This window comes from Pinus tabuliformis, chromosome 5_1 (assembly GCF_031772625.1).
Source record: "Pinus tabuliformis cultivar Carrire ecotype Pingquan chromosome 5_1, CPIR1, whole genome shotgun sequence".
NCBI classification, from domain to species: domain Eukaryota; kingdom Viridiplantae; phylum Streptophyta; class Pinopsida; order Pinales; family Pinaceae; genus Pinus; species Pinus tabuliformis.
This window is the reverse complement of record NC_142305.1, coordinates 57388698-57414499: the sequence shown is the minus strand read 5'-3', so window position 1 is coordinate 57414499 and position 25802 is coordinate 57388698. Positions and strand designations below refer to the sequence as shown.

At 38.1% G+C, this 25802-nt stretch overlaps 1 protein-coding gene across 1 annotated transcript; it reads right to left on the bottom strand.

Annotated features, from left to right (window-relative positions):
* Positions 1 to 23960: 23960 nt before the first annotated feature.
* LOC149163434 (uncharacterized) lies at positions 23961 to 24767 on the bottom strand. The gene has a single exon (XM_089429129.1). The coding sequence runs from the start codon at positions 24765 to 24767 to the stop codon at positions 23961 to 23963; it is 807 nt and encodes a 268-aa protein (XP_089285255.1).
* Positions 24768 to 25802: the final 1035 nt, after the last annotated feature.

Below are 25802 nucleotides of genomic sequence, written 5' to 3'. Positions count from 1 at the left end.
AGATTGCAGATATTGCAAAGGTTGATGATCGGTGTGAATAATGGTTTCTTTTCCCATCAAGTAATGCTTCCATTTATTCACACTTTGCATGAATGTGTAAAGCTCTTTATCATAGGTAGGATAATTAATAACAACACCATTAAAAATCTCAGAATGAAATGAAATGGGCTTACCAAGCTGTAAAAGAACTGCACCCATGGCATAGTCACTTGCATCTGTTTGTATTTCAAATGGTTGTTTCAAATCTGACAATGCTAAAACTGGGTCTGAACTGATCTTTTGTTTTAAAGCATCGAATTCTTTTTTCTGTTTGCCTCCCCACTGGAAGACAACCTTCACGCTAGTCAAAGCATGTAGTGGAGCTGCTATGGAAGAGAAATTGGCAATGAACTTCCTCCAGTACTGCGCTGCTCCTAGAAAACTCCTTACTTCTATAAATGATTTCGGAATTGGCCAATTCACAATGATGGAAACTTTAGAGGGGTCAATCTTCAACTCAGCTCCTCCAACTATGTGGCTCAAATACACTAAGGTATTTTTCCCAAATTCACATTTAGACATCTTGAGAAATAACTATTGTTTTTTCAAGACATCTAACACTTCCCATTTTTGGTGGAAATCCCTTTAGTTCTTGGAACATATCTCCATATTGATTGACCAAATCAACTGATTCAGCTTACAGCTTTACGTCACAGTTTGCAAAGGATTCTTGCTCCATGTCATTCTTCTACTTGATCATAAGGAGCACGAGATTCTTGCTAGAATTGACCAGTCGCTTCATTTTCCATGCGCTTGCCAAAGACAGATTACGCTTTCTGCGATGGGCTCTCACAATATACTCTACGCCATATTTGAACAAATGGTGTTTGTTCTCAAATATATGGAAAATGGATTTCATATCATATAAATACGGGCTTCTCAACACAATCCCAGAAATATCCAGCGACACTACATCTAATTCGACTTCATCAACAAAATTGGTAGTGATTGCAAACCTGAATACACATTTTCATGTGACCTATAGATTGGCATCCTTGGTTATCCAATGCAACGAATATGGTTTATGATGAGGCATGGTTTCCAGATTCAATTTCTTGACCAAGTCTGTAGAAATTAAGTTTGCCTAGGATCCACTGTCAAACAACGTATCAATTTTGGTGTGTTTGGAAATAACTTGGATATGGAACAAATCTATTATGTTTTCCTCATTTGAAGCATTGTTAGAGTTATTTGTTGCTCTAGTTCTTGGCATGATTTCCTCTTTATTTGTTTTTTCCACGAATTTTCCCTTAGTGATTGTGGCTGCAATTTTTGATTCATCACCTAATTCGGAACACAAGTCTTGTTGTACAACAACGTTTGCCCTCTGTTTCCATTTATTGTTGGATTTCTTCGGTCTTAATTCAGGATGAAGCTTCTAGCAATGCGCTTCATAATGACCCTCCTTGGAACAATTCCTGCACATGGGTTTGTCCCCTTATTTCCTAACATAAGCATTTTTCTTCTGCTTTCCTTTAAATTTCTTCCCTTTTTCACCACTCTGGAATGGATTCTTCTTACCTTCTTCTTGTACATTTTTCCCTCTTGATTCAAGGTGTGTAGCTTGAATACAAACTTGTTAAGATTTGTGGACTAAACATAAGAATGGTGTGTCGAAGATAGCTATGCAACCCTCTTATGTATTTTAACAAGGTATCTTGTGACTGTAAGTCTACTCTTAGAATAAGAGATCTTCTCCTAAACTCTTGAGTATACTCTTGCACATTTTGACCTTTTAATTGTCTGAAATTTTTCTAATTCATGATAGCTTTTTTCATATGAGCTAAAGGGTAGAATTGTATTTTTGTAGCAGCAATGAAATCAGACCAAATAATAGATATCTTACCATGTTTTTTGCTCTCGTCTTGAGACCTTGCTTCCCACCAAATGAGTGTTGCACCCTCCATTCTCAATGAAGCCAGCTAAATTTTGATATATCCTCTTGAAGGTTCTAAATTCTACAATACACCTCCAACTGACGAATCCAGTTATCCAACTTTTATGCGTTAACTTCTCCATTGTACATTGACAACTTGAATTTAACATAAAGCTTAAGAAAAGGTGATTTACCCGTTTCTTTTGAAGAATGATGATGAGTATGAGTAAGGGTTGTATTCGTGGAAGAGTGTGAAGATACTTGTGAAGAAGAAGACAAAGAAGATGGTGGAGAGGGTGGAGGTTTGTCTCCATTCCCATTACCTCCTCCTAAAGATCCTTCTCCTTTGGCAGGTTTGTAACTTTCTCCTTGCAATCTATTATTCCTCTCTTCATAGAGGACCTTCACCATCTCTTTCATATCAAAGAAAGCCTTTCTGAAGGCCTTATCATCTTCTGTCATGTAAAAAGGTTCTCCTCTAGGAGACATGATCTCTGGAGTTTCAACTGCAACTTGAGGTTGAACTGGTGTTGGAGTCTCAACTGCAACTTCTGCAACTTGACGATGTACTGGTGTAGAAGACTTTGGAAAAATTTCTCTTATTCCCCTTAACCCAACTTCAGGGCTTTTAACCAACTTTCCTTCACCTCTTTTGAGCTTTAACCTTGTAAGCATGACATAAAATTGCAAACAATTAAATCCTGCTTTCAAAAAGCAAATATAGAAAGAAAAAACTAGTGCTCTGATACCAACTTGATCTGAAATGGAGTAGATTAGTAATGTTGTGCTAATTCCCCATTCATAATAAAACCCAAGATGCTTATCATTTGCTTATCAAGTGCTTAAGGATTCAATACTTTTGCTTAATTAACTGATTCCCATGAGAGTTTCTTATGTAAATGTTATAAACAATTTAACATAACACATATGCTGAATAGCAACAATATAATAGCAAATAACATCAAAATACAACACACAACAAACACATGATAAAGGAGTTCACCCCTCCCGGGCTATGTATCCTTGGTCCAACTTCCAATGGCTTGGTCCTCTCTATTATGCTCAAAATTAAAACAAAAGTGTGTTTATAATGCTCAGATGCCTCTGAAACCCGTCTCAGTGAGTTTAGAATACTAAAAAATGGATATCTAGCCTCTTTTTGCATCCCATTTGGATAAGAACTAAAGAAGTTACGACTTCTCCCAGTTTTCCCGCTATTTGTTCTACAAAATGCTCCAAAACCAACATAAAACCAAATTTTCACTCCAAAATCCACTAACCGAGCGATATTTTTGCTGCGCCATGGGCCATAACCTATCAGCCTGATCACGAATCACAATTGAAAATGTCTGGCGGTAATAAATTGCTGGCTTGTTCTCTTTGCGATTGCGATATATGATTGCGGTTTATCGCATCGCAATCTGAGCCAATATCGCTTCGCCACATGGGACGATATCGTATCACAACATTTGGGGGCTGATTCTTATTTCCACTGTGATTGCAATATGTAATCACATTGCATCGCTACTCCCAACCTTGCCGGGGCTGATTACCTTAACTCCTCTTTGCCTAAGATTGTGATATGCGATATCGTAAATCACAATTGGCACTGCCTAGGGGCCGATTCTTAACCCAATCCACCTGTTTCCTATGATATGCGATATGTGAGTGCCAATGGAAGCCTGCCACTTAGCGCTTCCTCAGTCGCTGAAGGGTTTTTCCACATCATCCAATCCTACAATGTACATAAGTCAAACTTGATTTTTGACTCGTTCTAACTTCTACATACAAACTCGGATTTGAGTGCCGTTCAAACTGTTAGATTCAGAATGACGAGATATTCGATCTGAAGCTAAACTTATTAAGATTATGACTCTTTGATTTTTGAGCATAATTTTGAGCACCTGATCACATTTAGACTCCCATTCATGCCTTTAATTATTAATTTAGGAACATGTTCCAACATATATCGATCCTCCTCATCCGTCTGTTAATCCAAATCTTGAGATAGATTGATAAAATGAGATGTAGTCACCTCTTGGATGAGTTTGAAGTCTTCAATTATTTTCCCCTGATGATGAATTTCCGCTATATTGTTCTTTCAATATTTTTTCTTAGCTTGATTATGGAGGAACTTCATATTTTTGTCCCCCGATTTCATCCATATACTCCGAGACTTCAAACTCCATTTTTCTTCCTCTTGACGAAGGAGCGAGTGGTATGATTGGAAGGTATTAAGTTCATTGGACAAAAGTTCCTTAGAAACTAATCATATTCTAGTTGAGATTGAATTTTCTCTACTCACTGTTCCAAAGAGTAGAGAGAGGATTCACTAGCGTCTTTCTCCTTTTTCAACCACTGCTTTGTGTCATGTTTGAGCCTTTTTATTTTTGTTTTCCGCTCACTGATTGCATGAAGAAGAAACTTCATCACGGAAGCCTGAATTATGGACCCAAAGCGTAGAAAATCTAAAGGGATGGGTTTGTAATTTTGTGGGGTGTTCATTTTGAGCATTATAGGTTTGTGATTTGATATATTCAAAGGAAGAATGGAAGATTGAAACTCGAGGTCCAAAGATAGGAGGATGTCTGAAATCAATAATCTGTCTAGATGGGTTGCTATGCGACGAAGACCCATCCTCCTATTATTCCATGTTTATTTTATATTTAAAGGATTTATGTCAATCATATTAAGGGTACTGATAAGATCTTCCATGGCTTCTTGGTGGGGGTCTCTAACTAGAGATCCTCCTTTTTTTTTTTCATTTTAATGGAGCACTGTGTTTAAGTCCCCCCCAACGATACAATTTGTTTTGAAAGCAGTGTCTTTAAGACCCATTAAAGAGTTCTAGAAATCATGTTTTTCACGAAATGTCATAAGCATATACAAATTTACGATAGTGCATACTTGATTAAGGGCAAAAATGTTGAAAGTGGTCGCGATCCAATGTTGTGATTTCTTGTTGTCTAGAAGTTTTGTCTGATCAAGGTCCCATAACATACTCAAACCTCTTGACACACCTCAAGAACTGATCTCAATATGTTGACTCTTATTCCATATCTTGCTGTGCTTTGAAACAAACTCCTTCTTATCTACTCTAGTTTCCTGAAAGAGGGCTATTGTGGGCTTTTCTTCTAGAAGCAAATATTTTGCTTCCATTATTGTTTTGTTTGATACTGAGCCCCCGCAATTCCAGGTGAATTTTTTCATGATTTACTTTTGGTTTGGGTTGCCCCCTTCACGGGGCCGGTTGTTGCACCTTTCTTTCCTTCTTTATTACCCAAATCAACAAGATGATGTTGGATGGTGCTTTGAAAAACCATCTCCTTGTCCTTCTTTTCTTGGGATGTGTGAATTTCCTTGTTAGTTTTCCTACCTGTATGATGGGTCTTTTGTTCCATGCCTTTGAATTTCTTAGCGTTTGAATTTTTTTCTACAGAGATGGGTGCTCTAGAAGGGCCAGTGGCTTCTTTTTGGGAGAGATAATTCTCCTCTCCATCTTCTGACAAGTTGACTAAGTCATTTTGGGAGGATTTAGGAATATAGTTTCCCTCTTTCTCTGGACTGGGAAGAGGATTGTTCATTAGGGTTGGATTAGATTTGTGAGAAGCACCTTATTTTTCATTTAGATTTGCAGTGTCTCTGCTATAGGGATTAATGCACGGGTGTTTGGTGACGGAGATACCCTCAAGGATCTTCCCAGGATCCTTGGCAGACTATCAGATTAGCTGCAGCTGGCACAGAGATACATGCATATCCATGTTAATCAAATGAGAATCAAAGCAGGAAGAAGGACTTATTACCTCAAGTCTTGGTGTGGTGTTGCTGGAGAGTGCAAAGTAGCGGAGTGGAAGACCCCTCAGCTAGCTCCAAGATCAAAACTTGCACATAGATAAGACAAGGCATAATATCACAACATATAACTTTGAAAATCAATGCACTAACATATAGAGATATCTAATTACATGTATCTAAGCCACTCATAATAACGACATTGCATAAACATGTAAACTAATTACAATACCAATGCCATGGAGTGGACAACACAATTGCAGTTCTATATTAATGATAGAAAAGGGTGATTACAACCATCGGTTGTATTAGCCTTCCCTTACTCCTCCATCTCCTCTCTCTCTCTCCCTTCTTAACCTCTTGTAGTGCCTTTGTCGGATACTAGCTTTGACAGTCAAATAGGCAATCCTTTCAAATGTTTCGACCTCTTCCACAATGGCCCTAGCCTCACATATATAGCATGAGAGGATAAGCCTTGCCAAATCCTTCATGAGTTCCTTTGGGAAAAAGCAGAGATGTTTCCATGCTTTTGTGCTCTTTCCCCATTTGTAGACTCCGTTAGGAATAGTAATTCCTCCAAACAGGTCGAATCTTGATGTTTCCCTGCTTTTATGAGCTGACATAGGAGTGAATATCAGGATATTTCTCGGTCAACTTGTTCCTTTGACCCATGGAAACTCACTTAGGTTGATTAACGCTCTTCCTGAGGCAACAAACAGAGTTACCCTAGGCACTAACGCACCTGATGCATTGCTAGGAAGCTTTATAAAGCAGGTTGCTAGTTCCTGGAGAGCGTTAGCTTGAAAAATAGGCCTATGAACTTGGTCAGTCTTTCAGTCATCCTGCCTTTCTCCTCTGAGCTGGTGAGGAGGTCATTTTCTTATGTAACAACCTCATACTTATTTTGATTTCCTCCTCTTGACTGATTGATGCCTTCCTTATCTTAGTTGGGATTTCTACGGTTTGCATTCTCTTTGTATTTATGAGAGGGTCTATCCTATTGAGGAGGGTGTTGCTTATTAGGGAATTCCCTTCTTTTGGATTGTTGCCACTAATCCCCTTGCTCTCATTGATTTTCTTGACTGGTTGTGGTTTTGGAGCAGTTTTTGGAAAAATGGCCATATTCATGGCAAGCTCGACATTAAAATTGTAGTTGATCATAATCAACTTCTTGAATGTGAGTCAAGTCATCCACACACATGTTTATGGTGGTTGGGAGTCCTTTTTCAAGATCCACTTCTACACTTATTCTAGCACAAGAAAATAACCCTTCTTTATTCTCTACATAGTCGATGTACTCACGAGAGAGTTCCCAATGAGCCTAAAAGTACCATCATTCCAATAGTCCAATGAAATATAAGGAAGTTTAAAGGAGATTGGCACTTTCGTTGGGATATCACAATATGGGTTGAAGTTAGGGTTCCATCTGTCCAAATACAACCCCTGAGGTCCATAAAATAAGGCTCACTTATGAAAATTAGATCCTTGTCTTCTTTGTGCTCGAAAAAGAAGGCGAAGAATCCCTTCTCAACAAAAGAAGAGACTACTTCCCCTTTCATTTTTAGCTTCCAGTTATTCTCGATCCATGTTCTTATTGATCTTGGGGAGGGCCACAAGTTAGTAAATTGGCCAATCAACCCCCCATCTTCTAGTCGGAGGGCCCTTGACCAAGCTTGAGGATAAGAAATTACTACTTTAGGAATGTCATCCAATTTCTTGACATATTTAGAGGATGGCGTCTTCTAAAATTTGGTGCCATTGATGACCAAACTGTTAAAGGCCGACTTCTCACGTAAGAGGGTCTTGGGCCGGACTAGTCATAATAGGCCGCCCCACCAAGAAGCGAAAATGCAAAGGATAAGAATACTACATACTTACTAGAAGAGATTCGATCATGGTGAGAGTCCCCTCTTTATACCAACGCGAGCCAATGAGTTGATTGAGGGTTTCCCCAAGGTTCGCACGAAGGAGCGCATGCCTAACGAACCACCTGTATGTTTTCACTTTTCATTGTAAGGGATGTGTGTAACTTATTGCATTCTTAATATAAAGTTGACATATAATAATTAAAAATTATTAATAACTAAAAAAAAGAATTATCTCTCTCTCTCTCTCTCTCTCTCTCTCTCTCTCTCTCTATATATATATATATATATATATATATAAAGAAAGCGAGAATTCTTATTCCATTAATAGGGGAGATTTGTAATTTGTTTATTTTTTAATATGGAGTTGACATGTAATATTTTAAATATTAATAACTATATATATATATATATATATATATATCCCCAATGGGGGTGATCAATTTGGGGGCCAGTTGGTGGTGCATCGGATCGTGGAGCCAGAGGGGCCTCCACGCACCACACGAACGCAATGAAGGGACGTCGGAACCCATATCTTGCTCCTCGCGAACAATGTTTAATACCGCACAGGGACATGCAGGTGGTCATTCGTAGGCATTGGGTGATGAGGAGAGAGTGTCGGGAGAGAAAGAGGTGTGGTTTGTTTATGTCCTCACTCAGAATGTGGCTTGGGGCAGCAGAAAAAGATGAGAATGTCAAATGAGGCTGGGAGGAGAATTGGAACCTGCATCAAGCATGGCCATGGGATCTGGGGGAAGAGTTCTCTATTCGACATGAAGGATTATTTGGTTCCGGGACTGGAATGCATGGGAGTAGACACAAGTTTTCCTTACTCTAGCTCTATCTCTGGTTCGAGGAAGCTTCACTAGAGAGTCAGTTTGTTTGGAGAGCGACTTTAGGTGCCATCTCTAGGGTGGTTCGAGCTTTGCGGACCCTGGGACCTGTGCCGTGCCTTCCTACTTCTTTGCAGGCCATGGTTTACGGTGCTGGTGTTCGGAACTTTGGGCTCTTCGGCTCTGGTACAATAAGTGGAGTTTAGTATTGTCAATTTAGAAATTCATGGTGTGTTTCTTAGGGCAGGCAGCATGCTTCCTGTGGCAGTGCAGCCGATGGTGGTAGTGCTGGTTGTATGCCTCGATAGCGAGGGCGTGCTTGCAGGGGGGGTGCCAGCCCACGTATGGATGAATGTTAGCAACATGGAGATCCTAGCTCAGACTCTGAGTTGATTGAGAGCTACCACTCTGATGCGGACATGGCCATGTCCCCAAGCCGCTCCCCGAGCCACGTAGAAGCTTCGGTCACCTTGGAGTCCATCGTGACCCAACTGAATAACATCCAACTCAACATTGATACACAGAGGGAGCAGAGGTACGATAACAAGAATGCATTGGTTGCTTATATCAATGACCTCCGACATATGTAGAATGAGACCTCGGACTCTATAGAAGGTCTCTGGTATTAACTCCAATCCACAAACTACCATCTCTGTGCCCTGGAAACTCGGTGGATCACATTGATTATCATATGCACGAATGTGCTGCTTTCTTTGCTGCACCTCCTGCATTTCCTCCCAACCCCCCTCCTTAATGTGTATTTCTGAGATATGTATTTTTGCTCTTTTTGTGCCAACAATAACCAAAGACATTGTCTATCTTGGCTTCTCTTCAGGCTTCTTACTATTAGAGCAAGGCTTGTGCTAGCTCTTAAGCCTGTGACACTGTATTTTGATGCAGTGGTGATTTATTTTGTTGACACTTATGCTATGATAATATAATGCATGTTTTTGACCAAAAATAAAATAAAATATTTATAACAAAAATAATGAGAGAGAAAGTCCTATATATATATATATATATATGTTTTCTACTTCCAAATATAATTGAGACATGTATCAACATTTTAACGTATACAATATTAATCATAACTAAAAAATATTTCATATATATATATATATATATATATATATATATAACATTTTATTGGTTAAAAGAGTTTATTTAAAATATAATTATAATAAAAATATAATTATAAAGAAAGAGAGTCATATAGATATATATTTTCTACTTTTAAATATGAGTGGGAAATGTATTAACATGTGAATCATAAATAAAATATTTCAATATGTGAATCATTTTATTGTTTAAAAAAAAATAATATGGATTTTTTTATATAATCAGAGAGAATTCTTATTCAATTAATAGGTTTTTTTTAGTAAGATTTGTAATTCATTTATTTTTAATATGGAGTTGACATATAATATTTTAAAAACATTTGTAACACAAATAATTATATAGAAAGAGACAATGAGTTCCATGGATATATGTTTTCTACTTCTAAATATGACTGGGGCATATATTAACATTTTTATGTATAGATTGTGAATCATAAATAAAATATTTCAATGTCATATATATATATATTTTAATGTATAGATTGTGAATCATAAATAAAATATTTCAATGTCATATATATATATATATATATATATAAGTTTACAACTCAATATAGAGGAGATGTCTAAGCATATTTGTTTATAAAATAATAAAATTGAATTTGTTATATTGTAATTTTGTTTTGTAGGAGGACTTAGTCCCTCTTAGAAATCATGCTTAAAAAAAATTGCATAAATAATTATAACTTACATTGGTCAATGCTAAATTAATAGTGGTAAATATACAAATCATCCTATAGTATTTACTTTGGTAACAACTAATAAATTGAGATGTGAAGTGGATAAGTCTACACATATAAAAAATAAAAAAGCATTAAAATGAAAAATCACTATATAAATATCTAAAAATCACTATAATTTAAGGAAAAAAAAAATTAACCCGAAAAAAATCTAAAACAACTTTTTGAAGTATTAGCCTGATTTTCACATAAAAACAATAATAAGTCTAAAATATTCAAAATAATTAAAATTGTAAATCTTAGATTAATTCTTACTCTAGAATGTGATTGTTCTTCAAACTAGAGAGTTTGTTTAAGTCTAATTGGTTGAAAAATTATTTTTAACTAACTAAAATCTTAATATATGATTGAGATATTTACTCAACCAAAATGATTGAGTGTCCAAAATAAAAATGCTATCTTGACACATACTCTTTACGTCTTAATATTTTATCATTCTCATTTTTTTGTAGAGAAAAAATATGTGTGAGATACCTTTTCTGCCATGTCTCTAGGTCCACAATGTTGTTTTATCTCTCTCATATTTTATTTCTATTTATGTAAATTCTTTTATTTGGTATCAGAGCCTTAAGGCGGGAGCTGGGTGAATTAGTGCAGAGGTCGAATTTGTTGTGAGAGTTGGGAGAGTTTGTGCAGTGGTCGAATTTCCTGTAAGTTTAATCGTTGTTGTGGAAGGAACAGTTGCCATGTTTTATTTCTATTTATGTAAATTCTTTTATTTGGTATCATAGCCTTAGGTGGGAGCCGGGTGAATTAGTGAAGAGGTCGAACATATTGAGAGAGTTGGAAGTTTGTGCAGTGGTCGAATTTCTTGTAAGTTTAATCGTTGTTGTGGAAAGAACAACTGCCATGATTTGATCAGTCTATCATTTATGCGAGAGATTGTGAGGAATTGACTCTCTCCAATTAGATCACTCAATTGTCATTGTCATACAGTACATGTCCATTACTTTAGTTATGTGGCAATAGCTTTGCTGGGGAAGACAAATGGCAGAGGATGACTCTCGCTGAATTACACAGCCGCTGCAGTGTTCTTATCGAATGTGTAGAATTTGTACACAAGACTGATAACCGGATGTGGCAAGCATGTATACACAGAACAAGAGGAGATCTGGGATGGGTGACCTCCCAGGAAGTCTTGGTTACGGGGTGTAAGCCCCGGAAGTGATGATTGACCCTATGTGATTTATTTCACCAGTCTTAATCTCATTTCTTCACCCCTGTGAGCATCACCCCATGCAATGAGTGCTAAGTGAACTATTCAAATCATGAGAAATGGAAATGGTCATACCTGAATGACTTACTTAACGCAATTGAATCCCAAAAATGATATCTAATATAATGCACTGCGTAAACCCCCTATACTTAAATTCAAAAAGACTGAAGGGATCTTTACTTGAATGGTTCATGAGGCACAATACTTGCTAAGGTTTTGCAAATGGGGTAGCAAGCTAAGTGGGCTTGATTGTGGGGAAAACTCCACAGTTAAACGCGCTTGAATCTGGGATGGATGACCTCCCAAAAAATCTTGGTTACCAAGTACAAGCCACCCAATGCAATAGTAGACACTCTCCAGCAGTGAAGAGGCTGCGACCCAATGTTTCAACACCAACATCAAGCCACACCTTCCTGCAACGAATATCACTTACATTTCGGTAGGCAACGAGATTCTGTACGCTGAGCCGGCTAGTGTCCCGTAACTCGCGCCTGGCATGGAGAATCTATATCTATAATCCACCATTGATTCGCTTCGCGTCTGGCAAAGCCAAAGCCCCATTCCAATACTCATCTCTCTCTCGCTTGGAGGCTGCCATCTTTGCTGAGATTTGTTCTCGCTGGGAGGCTGCCATCTTTGATGAGATTTGTTTAATTTGGGAAAGAGAAACTTGGCTTGTCTTTTCAGTGTACTTTGCACAGCTTGTATTCGCATGCTGAAGGGGCTCGGATTCGAGACTCATTTTAAAATTCTCAAATTCCCAGCCCGCCCTTCTTCCCAATTCCCCATTACCCTTACTGCTCGGCCGGTTAATACCCAGTTCACACAAAGCTGCAGCCAGAGCCAAAGCCAAATGAAGCTATTCAAATTATGCAATCTGTGTCCCGCAGCCTCTTTTCCCAATTGCCCCATTCACGCATAGATCAATTTGCAACACAGAAATTACTCGCTCATAATTATGAAAACTCTGTTTGATTTGGCTGGGGATCGAACCAACAAAACAAAGTTATGAAGGCAAACGAAATTGCAATGCATCATTTCTGTTTGCTTATGGCAACTGAATACACACTATTTTGCTATGGATTGGATTGCATTTTGGTTGTGTGGTTTCCTCATTCTTGTCAACTTGTATCATGTGTGTATTTTTCCCATTATGTAATATTTTCAATGAGGATTAGAAAACATAAAGTTAGTGTCCAAATTTATGTGGACAAAGCATTATTTTAAAGTTATTCCACTCAATTGTCATTTGTTTGAAGAAATGTTTGGAAAATGGTCTAGTAATTAGCTATGGTAGTTGGCTAGTTAAGCATACGGGAATTGGAAGATGAAATTTGTAGGCGTCATGTCATGAATAGAACATCATTCACATTCTAAGACTATGTCAAACCACTAATATCCATAGAGTTGTGAGAAGAGATGAAAGTCTCATTGGAGAGTGTAGGAATTCAATTTTATATGTGAATGGTAGGATGCAATCTCATGAAAAATTAGAGATAATGAATATACATTCATCATGGGAAAATATGCATCCTTGGAAGAGGAAAATAAAATCTCTTTAAGCTAGCTGCATTTCTCTTTATCAAATGGTTGTAAATTTAGTAAAAAGTCCTAATTTGGTATCTCATATGTGAGATTATTTATTGGAATAGTTCAGAAAAAAAAAATCCCAACAACATGACAATATATAAATGTTGCTTATGGACTAAGACTTCCAAGTCTATAAGAGTTAAGAGGAAGCCAACAACTAACATGCTTTTATCTAGTATTAGTGTTTAAGGGTTTTCCATATTTTGTTTAAACTTGAGTATCTCTTATACTTCTTGTGCCAAAGAATACCATGTTTCTTTATTTAATAAGTTTTAAGTCTTTTTGACAATTTGAGAACTTTATTTTTTGAAGCTAAACTCTATTTTTATTATTTGTTATTTAAAAATTATTAGCATTTTGCATTATAATACAAAATTTTCAATTTATAAATCAATTAAAATATAATTCCAAATTTACTTATTTTATACATAAATGATATATAATTTCAAATTTAACTTTGAAGTTGTTTTAAAAAATTATCCTATTATTTCTAATACACTCCATCACTTGAATATTTTTTAATATTTACTTTTACAATTAAACAATTTAAATTAATTTACAATTACATTAGATCATAATATAACACTTAACTGCATAAATATATTTCACCTACATTAAGAGACACAAACACAATTTATGTGTAACTATTTTGACTAGCTATAAGTTGCTCTATTAGAAAATATGGAAAAAATTAGAAGAACAAGGGAGATAGGGACAAAGCAACTAGTCCCTGCTTTGAATAATAAACAGAAATGATTAGCTTATGTGTAAATAACCTATTTTGTTTATGCTAAGATCCAAATGCTTTGTTATGATGTTGTTAAGTGTATGTCTCAAATATATATGCACTGATTCTAATTGCTATAATAGCTACCTTTAGCCAATCACATCAAAGTCAACTTATTGCTTTTGGCACTAAAGTTGAATAGAAATGGTTTTGTTCCATGAGAGATTAATGTGTCATTTTTTCATTTGCATAACAATTTGGCAATTTACTCCCGGATGCGGGTGATGAAATGGCGTGATGGGCAGGTGTCGGGTGTGGCTCGTCACGTGGGCAGGTGTAAGCCCGGACGAGCCACGACATACCAGAACGCAAAGGAATTAAATGCGATGGGAGGCTCAGTTAATTTGGTTTTATTGCTGGTTCAGAGGGCATTCATTGTGCAGCTGCGATCGAGGCAAATGGCGCTCAATATCTTCGCTCCCCAGGTCGCCTGGATTCATTCCTGCAAGAAATCCGAGCAGACGTTGGCAGAGGCGGAACATTCTCTGGCTCAGTTCACAATTACTCAGAGGAATTCTTGTCCGAAGGGTAATTTGACAATGCAAAGGGAGAGGCTCAGGATGAGCAGTCGCCGGGGAGGTTCCAGGGGCCGCTCTGCCACTCAGCGACCAGTCAATTCGCCTTCCTCCTCGGTGGAAATTACTTCTGAGCATAACAGAGGCTCGAACAGACTTGTCGGACGCGGCACTGTGCGTGGGTGGGGAGAAATTCCGGATTGTGGTCATTTGGAGCATCCGGCTGTTCGCTACCGGATCCCCTGCACTCTGGAGAACAACACGCTTATCGTCTCCGTCATGGTGGAACACTGTAACAATCTGAGAGGGCCTCTGGACAACCTGGGTGTGCCAGTGGTTGATATGCAGATTCCCATGGTCGATATGCGGAGGCCAACCAAATCTGACTCTCCCCAAGCCACTCAAGCTGAGGAAGCTGGCCCTAGTGAGCCGGTTCAGAGGTCACTGCGCTCGGATATGGAGGTCTCACAGAAGCTCAAAGGACCGGCAAAGGATATGGAGGTCTCACAGAAGCTCAAAGGACCGGCGAAGGATATGGAGGTCTCACAGAAGCTCAAAGGACTGGCGAAGGATATGGAGGTCTCACAGAAGCTCAAAGGACAGGTGAAGGATGAGCCCTATACAACCGATGAGGACTAGCACTTTCGTCACTCTGTCTTCCGCTGCCAGGAAAGCAACTCTTTGTTTGTCTTTCATGCTCTTTGTCGATTTACTGCTATCTCTGTCGGTCTGTCTATGTGTCATCCATGTCGGATTATATGTCCACCGTGTCAGTCTATGTGTCCATCGTGTCGGTTTGTCTGTCCATCGTGTCGGTTCACATGTCCATTGTGGCGGTTTACATGTTTATTGTGTCGATTCAAACGCTGGCTATGTCGATTCAGATGTCCCAATTTTGTAATGATGCTACTCTGAAAGGTCTTTCATGGAGGAAAAATCTCTCTGGAGATGCAGGGCCACGGCCCTGGTGTAATTTTGCTGTAACTTTTGATTTTTTGTAATATAATTAGCCTAGTCTTACAGAGAAAAAAAAAAAAAAAACAATTTGGCAATTTACCAACCATTTATTGCCTTTAATGCTTGAGATGATTTTCTTTGCTGTTGTTAAGTGTTTATCTCAAATATGTATGCAATGATTATGACTGTGATAATGCCTACCTTTGGCTAATCGCATCAAAGCCACCCTTATTTTCGTTGGGATAAAATTCTACTAAAAATGGTTCAATGGTTTTGAGCCATAAGCTATTAATGTGTGATTTTTCATGTGCATAATAATTTGATCGACAATTTTCCATCTTATATTTCCTTTGTGGAATTCAGTTATTCAAGTTCTACTAAAGTCACTTTCAAATTCATTTGTCAAATTTAAGCTTTCTTAAAAATACAAAACCAAAAAATAGCTAAAATCATCTAATTAGAAACCCTATTTTATTTTTTCTAAATAATTGATCTCAATATTTTATTTGCATTAGTTTCTAAAGATGGCTCCATTTTGTTCACGTTTTATGGTAATGCTAACATGGCTCCATTTTTGTTTACATGATAGGCCAATGCCACATGGAAATACAAGGTTGGTAACCTACCACACGTGTCCACTCAATACTCTTTGTGTGATTAAGTTGGACACATCAAAGGTGGAAAAAGCACCAAAAGTGTGAAGGGTGGCAAAGACACTAAAGGATTCATATATTGAGATTCATCTATACTATTTTGATTGTGAGGCAAAGCACACTATTTTCATGATCACCAAAGAAATCTAAACTTATTAATATCAAAACTATATTCATGATCACTAACGAGCTTGAGACTTATACCAACCTAGAAAGTTGTTGTTGAGACTTAAGGTTTCATTGGTAGGGTCGATAATTCTTGTAACAAGATTGAAAAAATCTTCCTTCTAATGTCTAAAATGGTGAGCCTATGGAGTTTGTATTTCATTTATAGCTTGACTTGTATGAGAAATATCTATGCTAAGGAAAAATCAATTGGTAGTTACAAATAGCTATGAATCTCTTAAGTTGTACATGTTTCTAGAATGTAATTCTGAAAGTGAATCCCAAAATGTACTATGGGATCCAACACTGGACAATAATATGCATACTAACATGACTGACAAGGTGCACTCTAATGTTGAGCTTAATGATCTTAAGGATAAAATCAAGTCATCTAAAGTGAAGTTCCATGCTAAGGCAAAACAACTCAGAGATCAATTTGATTCTATTTTTTTATAGCATTAAAACTAATTTAAGTTTGATTTTTGATACATTATCATATGTGAACATGTATATAAAGCTTTCATTTCACTCAAGGAAATTTTTATTTTATTTGTATTAAGATTTATTACAGATATTTTTTATAATTGCATTCACACACTAAGATATAATATATTTGACATACATAAATTATTCAATATTTTAAGGTGAATGCTTCAATCCATAAAAATAAATAAAATAAAAAACTCATGAGACTCTTTTAGTGAGAGTTGATGAAGTGCAATGAGAGAGGGAGGTAAAGACAGAGAGGGAAGAAGTCATAGAGAGAGAAAGAAATATGTAAATGGAAATATAGAGATAACGAGTGGAATATAAATTAGTCACAATGGTATGAACAACAATTTTATATATATCTCTCACAGGGCATAGAGTAGACAATGATAGAGTATTCTCTTAAGAGACTCACCAGCGCAAACTCCGAACTTTGATAAGTTCATGATTAGTAATTTAATGACTTCAAATTTGAAAACAACAATAAGTATAACTATAAAATGGCTTATATATATATATATATATAATTATATAATTTCTAAAATTTAAAATTTAAATTATATTAAATTTTAAAAATAATAAAAATAAAATAATTTTAAAACATATATATATTATTTTTATTTATTATTATTATTATTATTATTTTTAATTTAAAAATATTATATCAAAAATTGATTTATTTTTCTAATTTAAAATATTATATAATTTAATAAAATAATAATTTTGATTAAGATAAATAATTTTTTAAAATATTAATATTAAAATTTATAAAATATTATAATGGGATATTTTTCCATTAATTTGTAATGACCATAATTGGTATTAATTATTAATAATTATCTACAAACATATTGATCTATCATTATTAAAATAAAAAAATAATACATAAATTAGATAAATAAAAAAACAATATATGAATTGAGTAATGTTATGATTGATGTAAAAATAATACATAAATTAGATAAATAAAAAAAACAAGGTATGAATTGAGTAATGTTATGATTGATGTTTAGGTAGAAAATAGATTTTATTCTATTGTTTAACAAAATAATTTGAAAAAAGAAAAGAAAAAACTTAAACAAGTAATAGTTTTTTTTGAGAATTTTAAATTTGATCTCATAATAAAATTAGGATCACATTTAAAAAAGTTATTGCAATTTTTTTTTTGTTTTTTTGTAAGCTAAGGCGATACTCTACTTTTCCATTACTGAAAATAAAAGACATTACATATATAGACAGGTCTCAACCCGCCCTTAAGGGAAACCGAGTTTCTTGACCATCTGAAGTTTTTAAAAGCCATCCAAAAAAAGTATATTACCAGTCTATCTACCCACGCTAAATATCCATCTATTCTTACTATAGTCAAACTGTTTTTCTTCTGAGTCATTAACATCTAAGATTCCAAAAAACAAAATAGGAATATATATAAAAACCTCCTAGCAGCAGCTCCATCTTCTACTGATTCATTGTAGCTATCTTTGGTTCTTTCTCGACCTTGACTCCCATTCCTCCCGCTTGAAGCATCTGCAGAATCTCATCCATCTTTCTGTCTTGCATAAGTAGAGTAACCTGGATATTCTTCAATTACCTTTTCATGGTTGGAATTCCTTGGACCAATTCATCCATTTCCATAGCCACCTGCTCCATTGCTTTGGCCAATAACCGCTTCATTCCCCAATAAACATGTAATGATTGTTTATACAGGGACATTCATCCTCTCGTATGCCCCGGATCAGGGATGAACTGCTCCCAATCCTCCATTTCAGGATCTGAAATCTCCTGCATAGCTTCTTCCTCTAAATGCTCAATAATCCTTCTAATATTTGGATTTGTATCATGGTAATATGCTTCTTCTGCTTCCTGTAATTTTTTCCTCATATCTTTCTTACCTCTCTTTCTGCCTCTTACCTCACTAGCTGCTCCCTCCTCAAATTCCGATCTCACATTCCTACTCCCTCGGCCGCCTCGTCCTCCAGTCCCCCCTCTCCCTCTCTGGTTAACGCGCCCTCACGTTCCTCTGCTCCATCCGCGTCTGCCAACCTCCGCTTCGTCGTCGTCTTCCTGACCTATGAAATAGAAAAAAATTGAATATAGGTTTGCCTTGGTCCTAAAATATGCTGGTACATAGCTTCCCACTTTATTGTCAGAGAAGTTTAAATTTCTTAAAATTTAAGTTAATGAACAAAATTCATTATAACAAACAAGGCACTAGAATATGTATTAGCTTAATTTTGAATATATAGCTTATTATTACTCTTCAATTAAGTGATTGAACATTTTATATGAATTTATGTTCGCTTGATTTTTTAGACATTTTAGTCTATACTATTTTTTAAATTATTATTATTATTATTATTAATTTTTTTTTCATATTCAACCAATAAAATATTATTTTATTAACTTATTATTTTATTAAAATCAATATTCAATCAATAAAATATTATTTCTTAACCTATTATTTTATTGAAATCAATTTAAAAACATCTCGCCGAAAGTCTCTTTCAAATCTATGACACATTTTTTTTTTAAACTATAACGGTTATGATTTTATTGGGTCTAAGCCCAAGCTGCTCCAGTTACATTACAATACATATTTCAGATTCCGGGCTGTTGCTGTTCTCAATCAGCATGATGTTCAGGGCATTTGAATTGTGCTTTCAGTGTTTACAATTAGCAGTCCTTTCAGCAGGGAGTTGCCTTTGTTTGCAAGCTGGTTGGCTTCAGCATTTGACTTTCTGAGTATGTGGTAAAATTTACATGTATCAAAATCTAGAAGTACTCTCTTTAGCCTGTCCAGGATTTTATTGAGGCTGGCATTTCTAAATAAGCTTCCCATCTTCAGGCTCTTGATAATTAACTTTGAGTCTCCAAACACTTGAAGTTCTTTAACTCCTTTGTCTCTTGCAATGTGACAAGCTTTTAGCAACCCAAGTATCTCTGCTTGATTGTTAGATTTCTGGTCGAGTCCCCAGCTAAAGCTGTCTTTTGCTATCCCATCAATTGAGTATATGACCCCCCCTGCACCTGCATCACCGGGGTTCCCTTTAGATGCTCCATCAAAGAAAATTGTAGTTAACTTTTGAGACCGCCACCATTGTTGGAATTTGTCATTTTCTTCTCTTATGCGCCAATCCCGATTTGCCTTTTGTGGAGAGAGGAGCTGCCTATGCGGCCTGGGCTCCAGCATGCCAATCCATCTTTTTTCTTCAGGCAAGAGCAATGGATCTTCTTTAACGTACTGTTGTTGAACTGCTTCTAGAAGGAATGATTTAGCTTTTGCTGCAACTTGCATTGGAGTGTGCTTCGTCTCTCTGAAGATCTGCTGATTTCTAGCAAGCCAGAGCTGCCAACACACATACTTTGGGATTGCTGTCCATATTTTTTTCCAGATTGATTTAAGAGGGATGCTCTGAGGATAGATACTGTTCCAAATGGCAAATAGATCTGCAACAGAGGATGGTGAAGGCATAGAAATCTGAAAATTATATAAAATGATACTCCATACCTCTTTTGCAAAATGGCACTCCAGAAAAAGATGCTGGGCTGTTTCTGCATGGCTGCTACATAGAATACATCTGTGAGGTCCAGCTATGTTCCTTTTTTCGAGGTTGTCTCCGGTCAAGACTTTATTATGGGCCAGAGTCCAGAAAAAGAAATTCACCTTTGGAAGGGCTAGAGGGTCCCAGACATTCTTCCAAAAGGCTGGGTTTTGACTGCTATTTTTTGATTCTTGCAAAGCTCTATATCCTGCTGCTGTCATGTACACTCCTGTCTGGCCCCAACCCCATTTGTCGTTCATATATCTGTTGGTGGGCGCTGCTTCCTCCAACAAGTCTTCTAGCATAGTTTGTTGATGTATTAACCTCTCTGGGACTCCATGGAAATCCCACCCTATCCAATCTCCACGTTGATCCCATTTTGACAGTTCAAATATGGTATTAACTCCTGCCTGCTTCAGCCAATCCCTGAGATCAGCTATGTCCTCATTGTCCTTCAGAGGTTCTTTCCCCATAATTCTGTCATTCCACAGATGGGTGCGCTTGCCATTGCCCGGAATCCTATAAACCTGTTTATTGAAAAACTTGCTACTCCTACAGCATAATTTCCACACCTGCGTGCTATTAGCTGTATTTATATTCTGGAGATTACTCAGGTCTTTGTTTGGTCTGTATTTAGAGTTAAGCAATACGCTCACCGGATGGGTAGGTTCATGGATCAGTTTCCATAAATTTTTTCCTCCCATTGCTAAATTAATAAGGGCTGGATCTCTTATTTTCAATCCTCCATCTGCTCTTGTTTTTTGAACAACTTCCCATTTCACCAGGTGCATTTTTTTTTCATTTCCCTTTCCTCCCTGCCACAGGAAGTCTCTAAGCATTTTGGAAATTTGCTCATAGACATTTCTTGGAGCTAAGAGGAAAGCTGCCTGATAGATTGGTAGCGCCGACAACACTGCTTTTATAAGGATAACTTTGCCTCCTTTCATCAGCAGTGGCCTCCCCACGCTGCAATTTTGGCTTTGAATTTCGATATTATTTCTGTCCAGAGCATTCTTTTATTTGCACCTGATATTTTGGGAAGGCCCAGATACTTGAATCTGTCCCAATTTAATTGTCCTTTGAATTCAAGGAGAGAGGTAATGTCAGAGAGCTCCCTCTGTTCAACATTCTAGCTATACACTTTAGTTTTGTTCTCATTAATTAATGCCCCAGAAACTCTGCAATAATTATTCAGGACTGTTTTCATGGCTCTGGCTATTCTTAGGGATGCTCCGCCTAACAGGAGTGTATCGTCGGCGAACAACGCATGGTTCTGGGCTTCAGCTCCTTGGCTGGGCTTGAGACCTGGGATACTGCCTTTTAATTTTTCCGCTGACAATCTGCGACTGAGCGCTTCCGCCATCAAGATGTACAGGGATGGGGAGAGGGGGCACCCCTGTCTTATGCCCTTCTGGCTTTGGAAGAAATTCGTGGGGCGGCCATTGACTAATGGGGCAATCCAGGGTTTGTCTATGCATGCTTTAATAAGATTGACAAATTGTTGCAAAAATCCAAATGAAAGCAGGACTTTGCGGAGGAATGAGCGGTCCACTCTGTCAAAGGCGCTTACCATATTGAGCTTGACCAACATACATTTTTCACCTCGCAGCTTGCTGGAATGGATGATCTCCTGTACCTGAATTACGTTATCTATAATATGCTTGCCTTCAACAAAAGCGCCTTGCGGGGAAGAGATCAGATTTTTCAAGAGCGGCTTGATCCTGCCTGCAATCAATTTTGCCATGATTTTATAAGAGGCGTTGCACAGTGATATCGGCCTGTACCTTGCAAAGGTCTCCGGATTGATTCTTTGGGGATCAGGGCAAGATATGTAGAGTTTGTTCCTCCGCGCACCTTGGCTTTCCTCATGAACTAGCGAATCATCTTGCAGAGATCGGCCTTTATAATGTGCCAGCACGATTTGTAGAAATGGATTGTAAATCCATTAGGCCCGGGTGCCTTGTCTGCGTCCATGGACCAGATGAAATTTACAATTTCCTCTGTGGTTGGCCTGCAGAGGGCTGCGTTCTCTTCAGCGCTGATAAGTGTGGGAATGTTAACTGTGAAGTCATCGACTTCTTCGTTATTGCTGTGATTTTCGTTCCTATAAAGGTTCCTGAAGTAGGTTTCTGCTACTTCTTTGATCTCATTATAATCTTTGCAGGTGATGCCCTCTGGCGATTTGATCTCTGCTATATGGTTCCTGATCAACCTCGCTCTGTATTGACGATGGAAGAAGGATGTATTGCGATCTCCAGCCTTCAGCCACAAGCTCCTGGATTTTAATCGCCAATATTCTTCCTCTCTTCTGAAGGTTTGGTGTACTGTGCGTTGGGCTCTCATTTCCTTCTCCAACAGCTCTGGAGTAATGTCTTTGTTTTCCATCTCTAATTGCAAAGTCTGCAGACCATAAACTGATTCCTTTCTTTGCTCGGTAGGGGTGGATCCAGGTTTCTTAATCCATTTCTTCAACGCAAATTTTGTTGCTTTTAACTTTTGCTCCCAGACATAACTAGGAGATCCCGTGAAAGTATTGTCCCAGGCTGCCTTTACTGTCTCCGTAAAACCTTCCTTCTCGATCCATAAGGGGCTGAATCAGAAAGGAATGGGCCCTAGGTCTTCTTCATCCTTCAGGAGGAGCTGGATGGGTTTATGGTCAGAAGCTAGCTTCGGCAGGATTTTAGTAGTAATAATCTTCTTGTTCATCAATATGGAGCTTTGGACCATAAATCTGTCTAATCGAGCTGAGATGTGGTCCTCTCCTGCTCTATTATTGGACCAGGTGTATAGGCCTCTAATGGGGTTTAGATCCAGCAAGTCCCACCGCTGAAAGAGTTCCTCGACTTCATCTAGCATGGGGTCTCTGTTACTTGCCCCTCCCCTCTTTTCTTTTGCTTTCATAACTATGTTAAGGTCCCCTGCTATAATAATGTTGCATGGGGAAGTCTGCTCTAGAAATGCTGAGAGGGAGTTCCAACACTCTCTCTTTTCATTATAGGAAACAGGAACATAAAGATTGAAAAGGTTAATAGACAACTTACTTGTTTTGTGGGTCAGTTCATTTTAGATCTAGTGCTGAGTTTCCTTGTGGTTGTTCAGCTGAAGGAGGTTGTCGTTCCAGAGCGTTGCCAGCCCTCCAGAGGTACCCCTTGAGCTGACCGCTTTACCTGCTCTTTTATTCCACTTAGTGCTGCTAATCTCTAGAAGGGAATGTCCTTCTATTTTGGTCTCTTGGAGCATGAGGATATCTGAGGGCTCCGCTTTCATCAGATCCTTGACTGCTTCTATTTTGGAGGGGTTCCCCAGTCCTCTGCAATTCCAAGAGACTAGGTTCATTATTTACTTGAGGGGGTGTTGAGCCCTCCCTTGGAGGGCCTTGGTCTGGTATTTCGCCCAATAGACATTTCTATTGTAGCTTGGCTTCCTTGAGTTTTAAGTCTTTCTACCTCCTCCTACCTTTTTTCTTTACGGGATTTCCTTCTTGCTTTTTTCGGCTGGCGCTCATAGGTTTCGTCTTCTGAGGAGCCAGAGCTTTCGACTGGTTTTTTCCTTGCTATCTTTGCATATGAGGGGTTGGATGGGCTTCCCTGATTGGCCTGACTTTGGATTGCTTCACCTGCTTCCTTGTTTGGTGGAGGAATATCCACCTGTTCTTCATTCTCTTGGGCTGGGGTATCTTGAGAGCTTTGAGCCTTCTCTGCTCCTGTTGGGTTTATTTCTGTTTCCTGGTTTGCTTTGCTACTGCTAGGGTCTCCTTCCTTGGTGCCTTTGCCGATGCCTTTTTTTTTATGTTTTCTTCTGGGCCAGACTCCATTGTTCCCCTTTCTGTTTATCAGCTTGCTCCTCTGCTCTCTTCTTGCAATTCTTTGCAAAGTGGCCATGACTATGGCAATGTCTGCATTTAAAAGGTAACTGTTCATAGTCCAGCTCCTGGACATGCGTCCACCCAGCTACAGTAAGTTTGATGGCTTCCGGTAGCCCCTCCTCTAAATCCACTTCAACGCAGATACGGGCACATGAATACTGGTCTTTTCTCGCTGCCTGATCTATATATTTTCCCAGGGCGTTACCTATGATCTGAAGGGATTTTTGGTTCCAGCAGTGCAGAGGCAAATGAGGGAGTCTGACCCAGACCGGAACAACTGATGGAATGTCCTGGGTGGGATCGAAGTCCGGGGACCATTTGTTCAAATAAAGGCCCTGAGGCCCCATGAAATACGGTCCGTTTCTAAAGATCAGGCCTTTGTCATCAGGGTTTTCAAAAACAAACACAAAGAATCCCTTACCTACGAAATAGCTTTTCACTTCTTCTTTGATCAGAGGCTTCCAGTTCCTTTGAATCCAATCCTCCACTGACTTAGGAGATGGCCAGAGGCCTGTGAACTGGCCTATCAGGCCTCTCTCTGCAAGATTCAACGCGGCTTTACAGGTTTCTTCTTCAGGTAACGCCACAGATGGGATCGAGTCCAGCTTTTTGACGAATTTCTGCTGAGAAACCGAAGGAGGGCGCTTTGGGCCTGAAGCGATCATAGCTCGAAACACAATCACCTCCGGAGGAGTTGAAGGGGGATCGGGGTCCCCAATGCCCGCCATTGGGGCGGTAGAGCGAAGCTCGATCAGCAGGACGTAGGGCGCCGAGAGGAGAGACAGCCTGCAGCAGGCAGGGAGCAAGCGCGCACAGAGGAATTTTCCTTTATAAATCTATGACACATTTTGATTATCATGCAGAAAAGGAAAATTATTCAAATGAATTAAAACAATAAAGGAATAAACTCACTTGGAAGATGGGACATTTTCAACCACGAATGCTCCTTATGCTCTAAGAATGTGTAGAGCTCCAAAGCACATAATAAATGTGAAATAAGCTTTAGACTGGACCCTTTATGTAGGGAGAGCATACATGAAATTAGGGTTAAGGTTTATGAGTGAGCTTAGTGCATGTTGGAAAACTAGGAGTCAAGAGTGAATTGACTACCACTTAGAGGTGTGACAGTACTGACTTGAAGAAGTACACTCTCACTATCAACAAGGAGTGTGCACTCACTATCGACAAAGTATGCCCTTACACTGACACGAGGAACTGCACAGTCACTGTCAGTAGGACTTGTGCAATCACTGTTGGCAAGGACTGTGTAGTGATTGTGAGTAAGGATTGTGCAATGGCTATTAGCAAGGGTTGCACAGTAAATATGAGCAAAGATTGCACAATGACTGTGAGCAAGGGTTGCGCAACACATAACTATGAATTGCACTTAACCTGTCTTGAAAGTGTGTTTGTGAAGACATCTAGAGTTGGGCATGTGAAAGCAAGTAGTTGTGACACTTAGAATTCCTAAAGGAAGACTTGAACACTTAAAAAACATGACTGGGCATGACATTAATGGCTCAAAATGAAATATGATATGATCATAAGGAGGCACCAAAATTTAAAGTTAGGCAAAAATTTTGGAGGGGTCTGTAGCATCTACAACATGTAGTAATCATTTGTATTCAAGAAAGGTATTCACGGCATGTTTCTACTTTAAAAATAATTTTTAATGTTCTCATTAGGAATTCTAAGAAGTATGGTAAAAAAATTTAATCATTGGACAATGTGTATTAAAGAGATGGGTAAAACACTAGATTTTT

Coding starts and splice junctions, on each gene's coding strand:
- LOC149163434 (XM_089429129.1), bottom strand. CDS start 24,767: ATGGCGGGCATTGGGGACCCCGATCCCCCTTCAACTCCTCCGGAGGTG.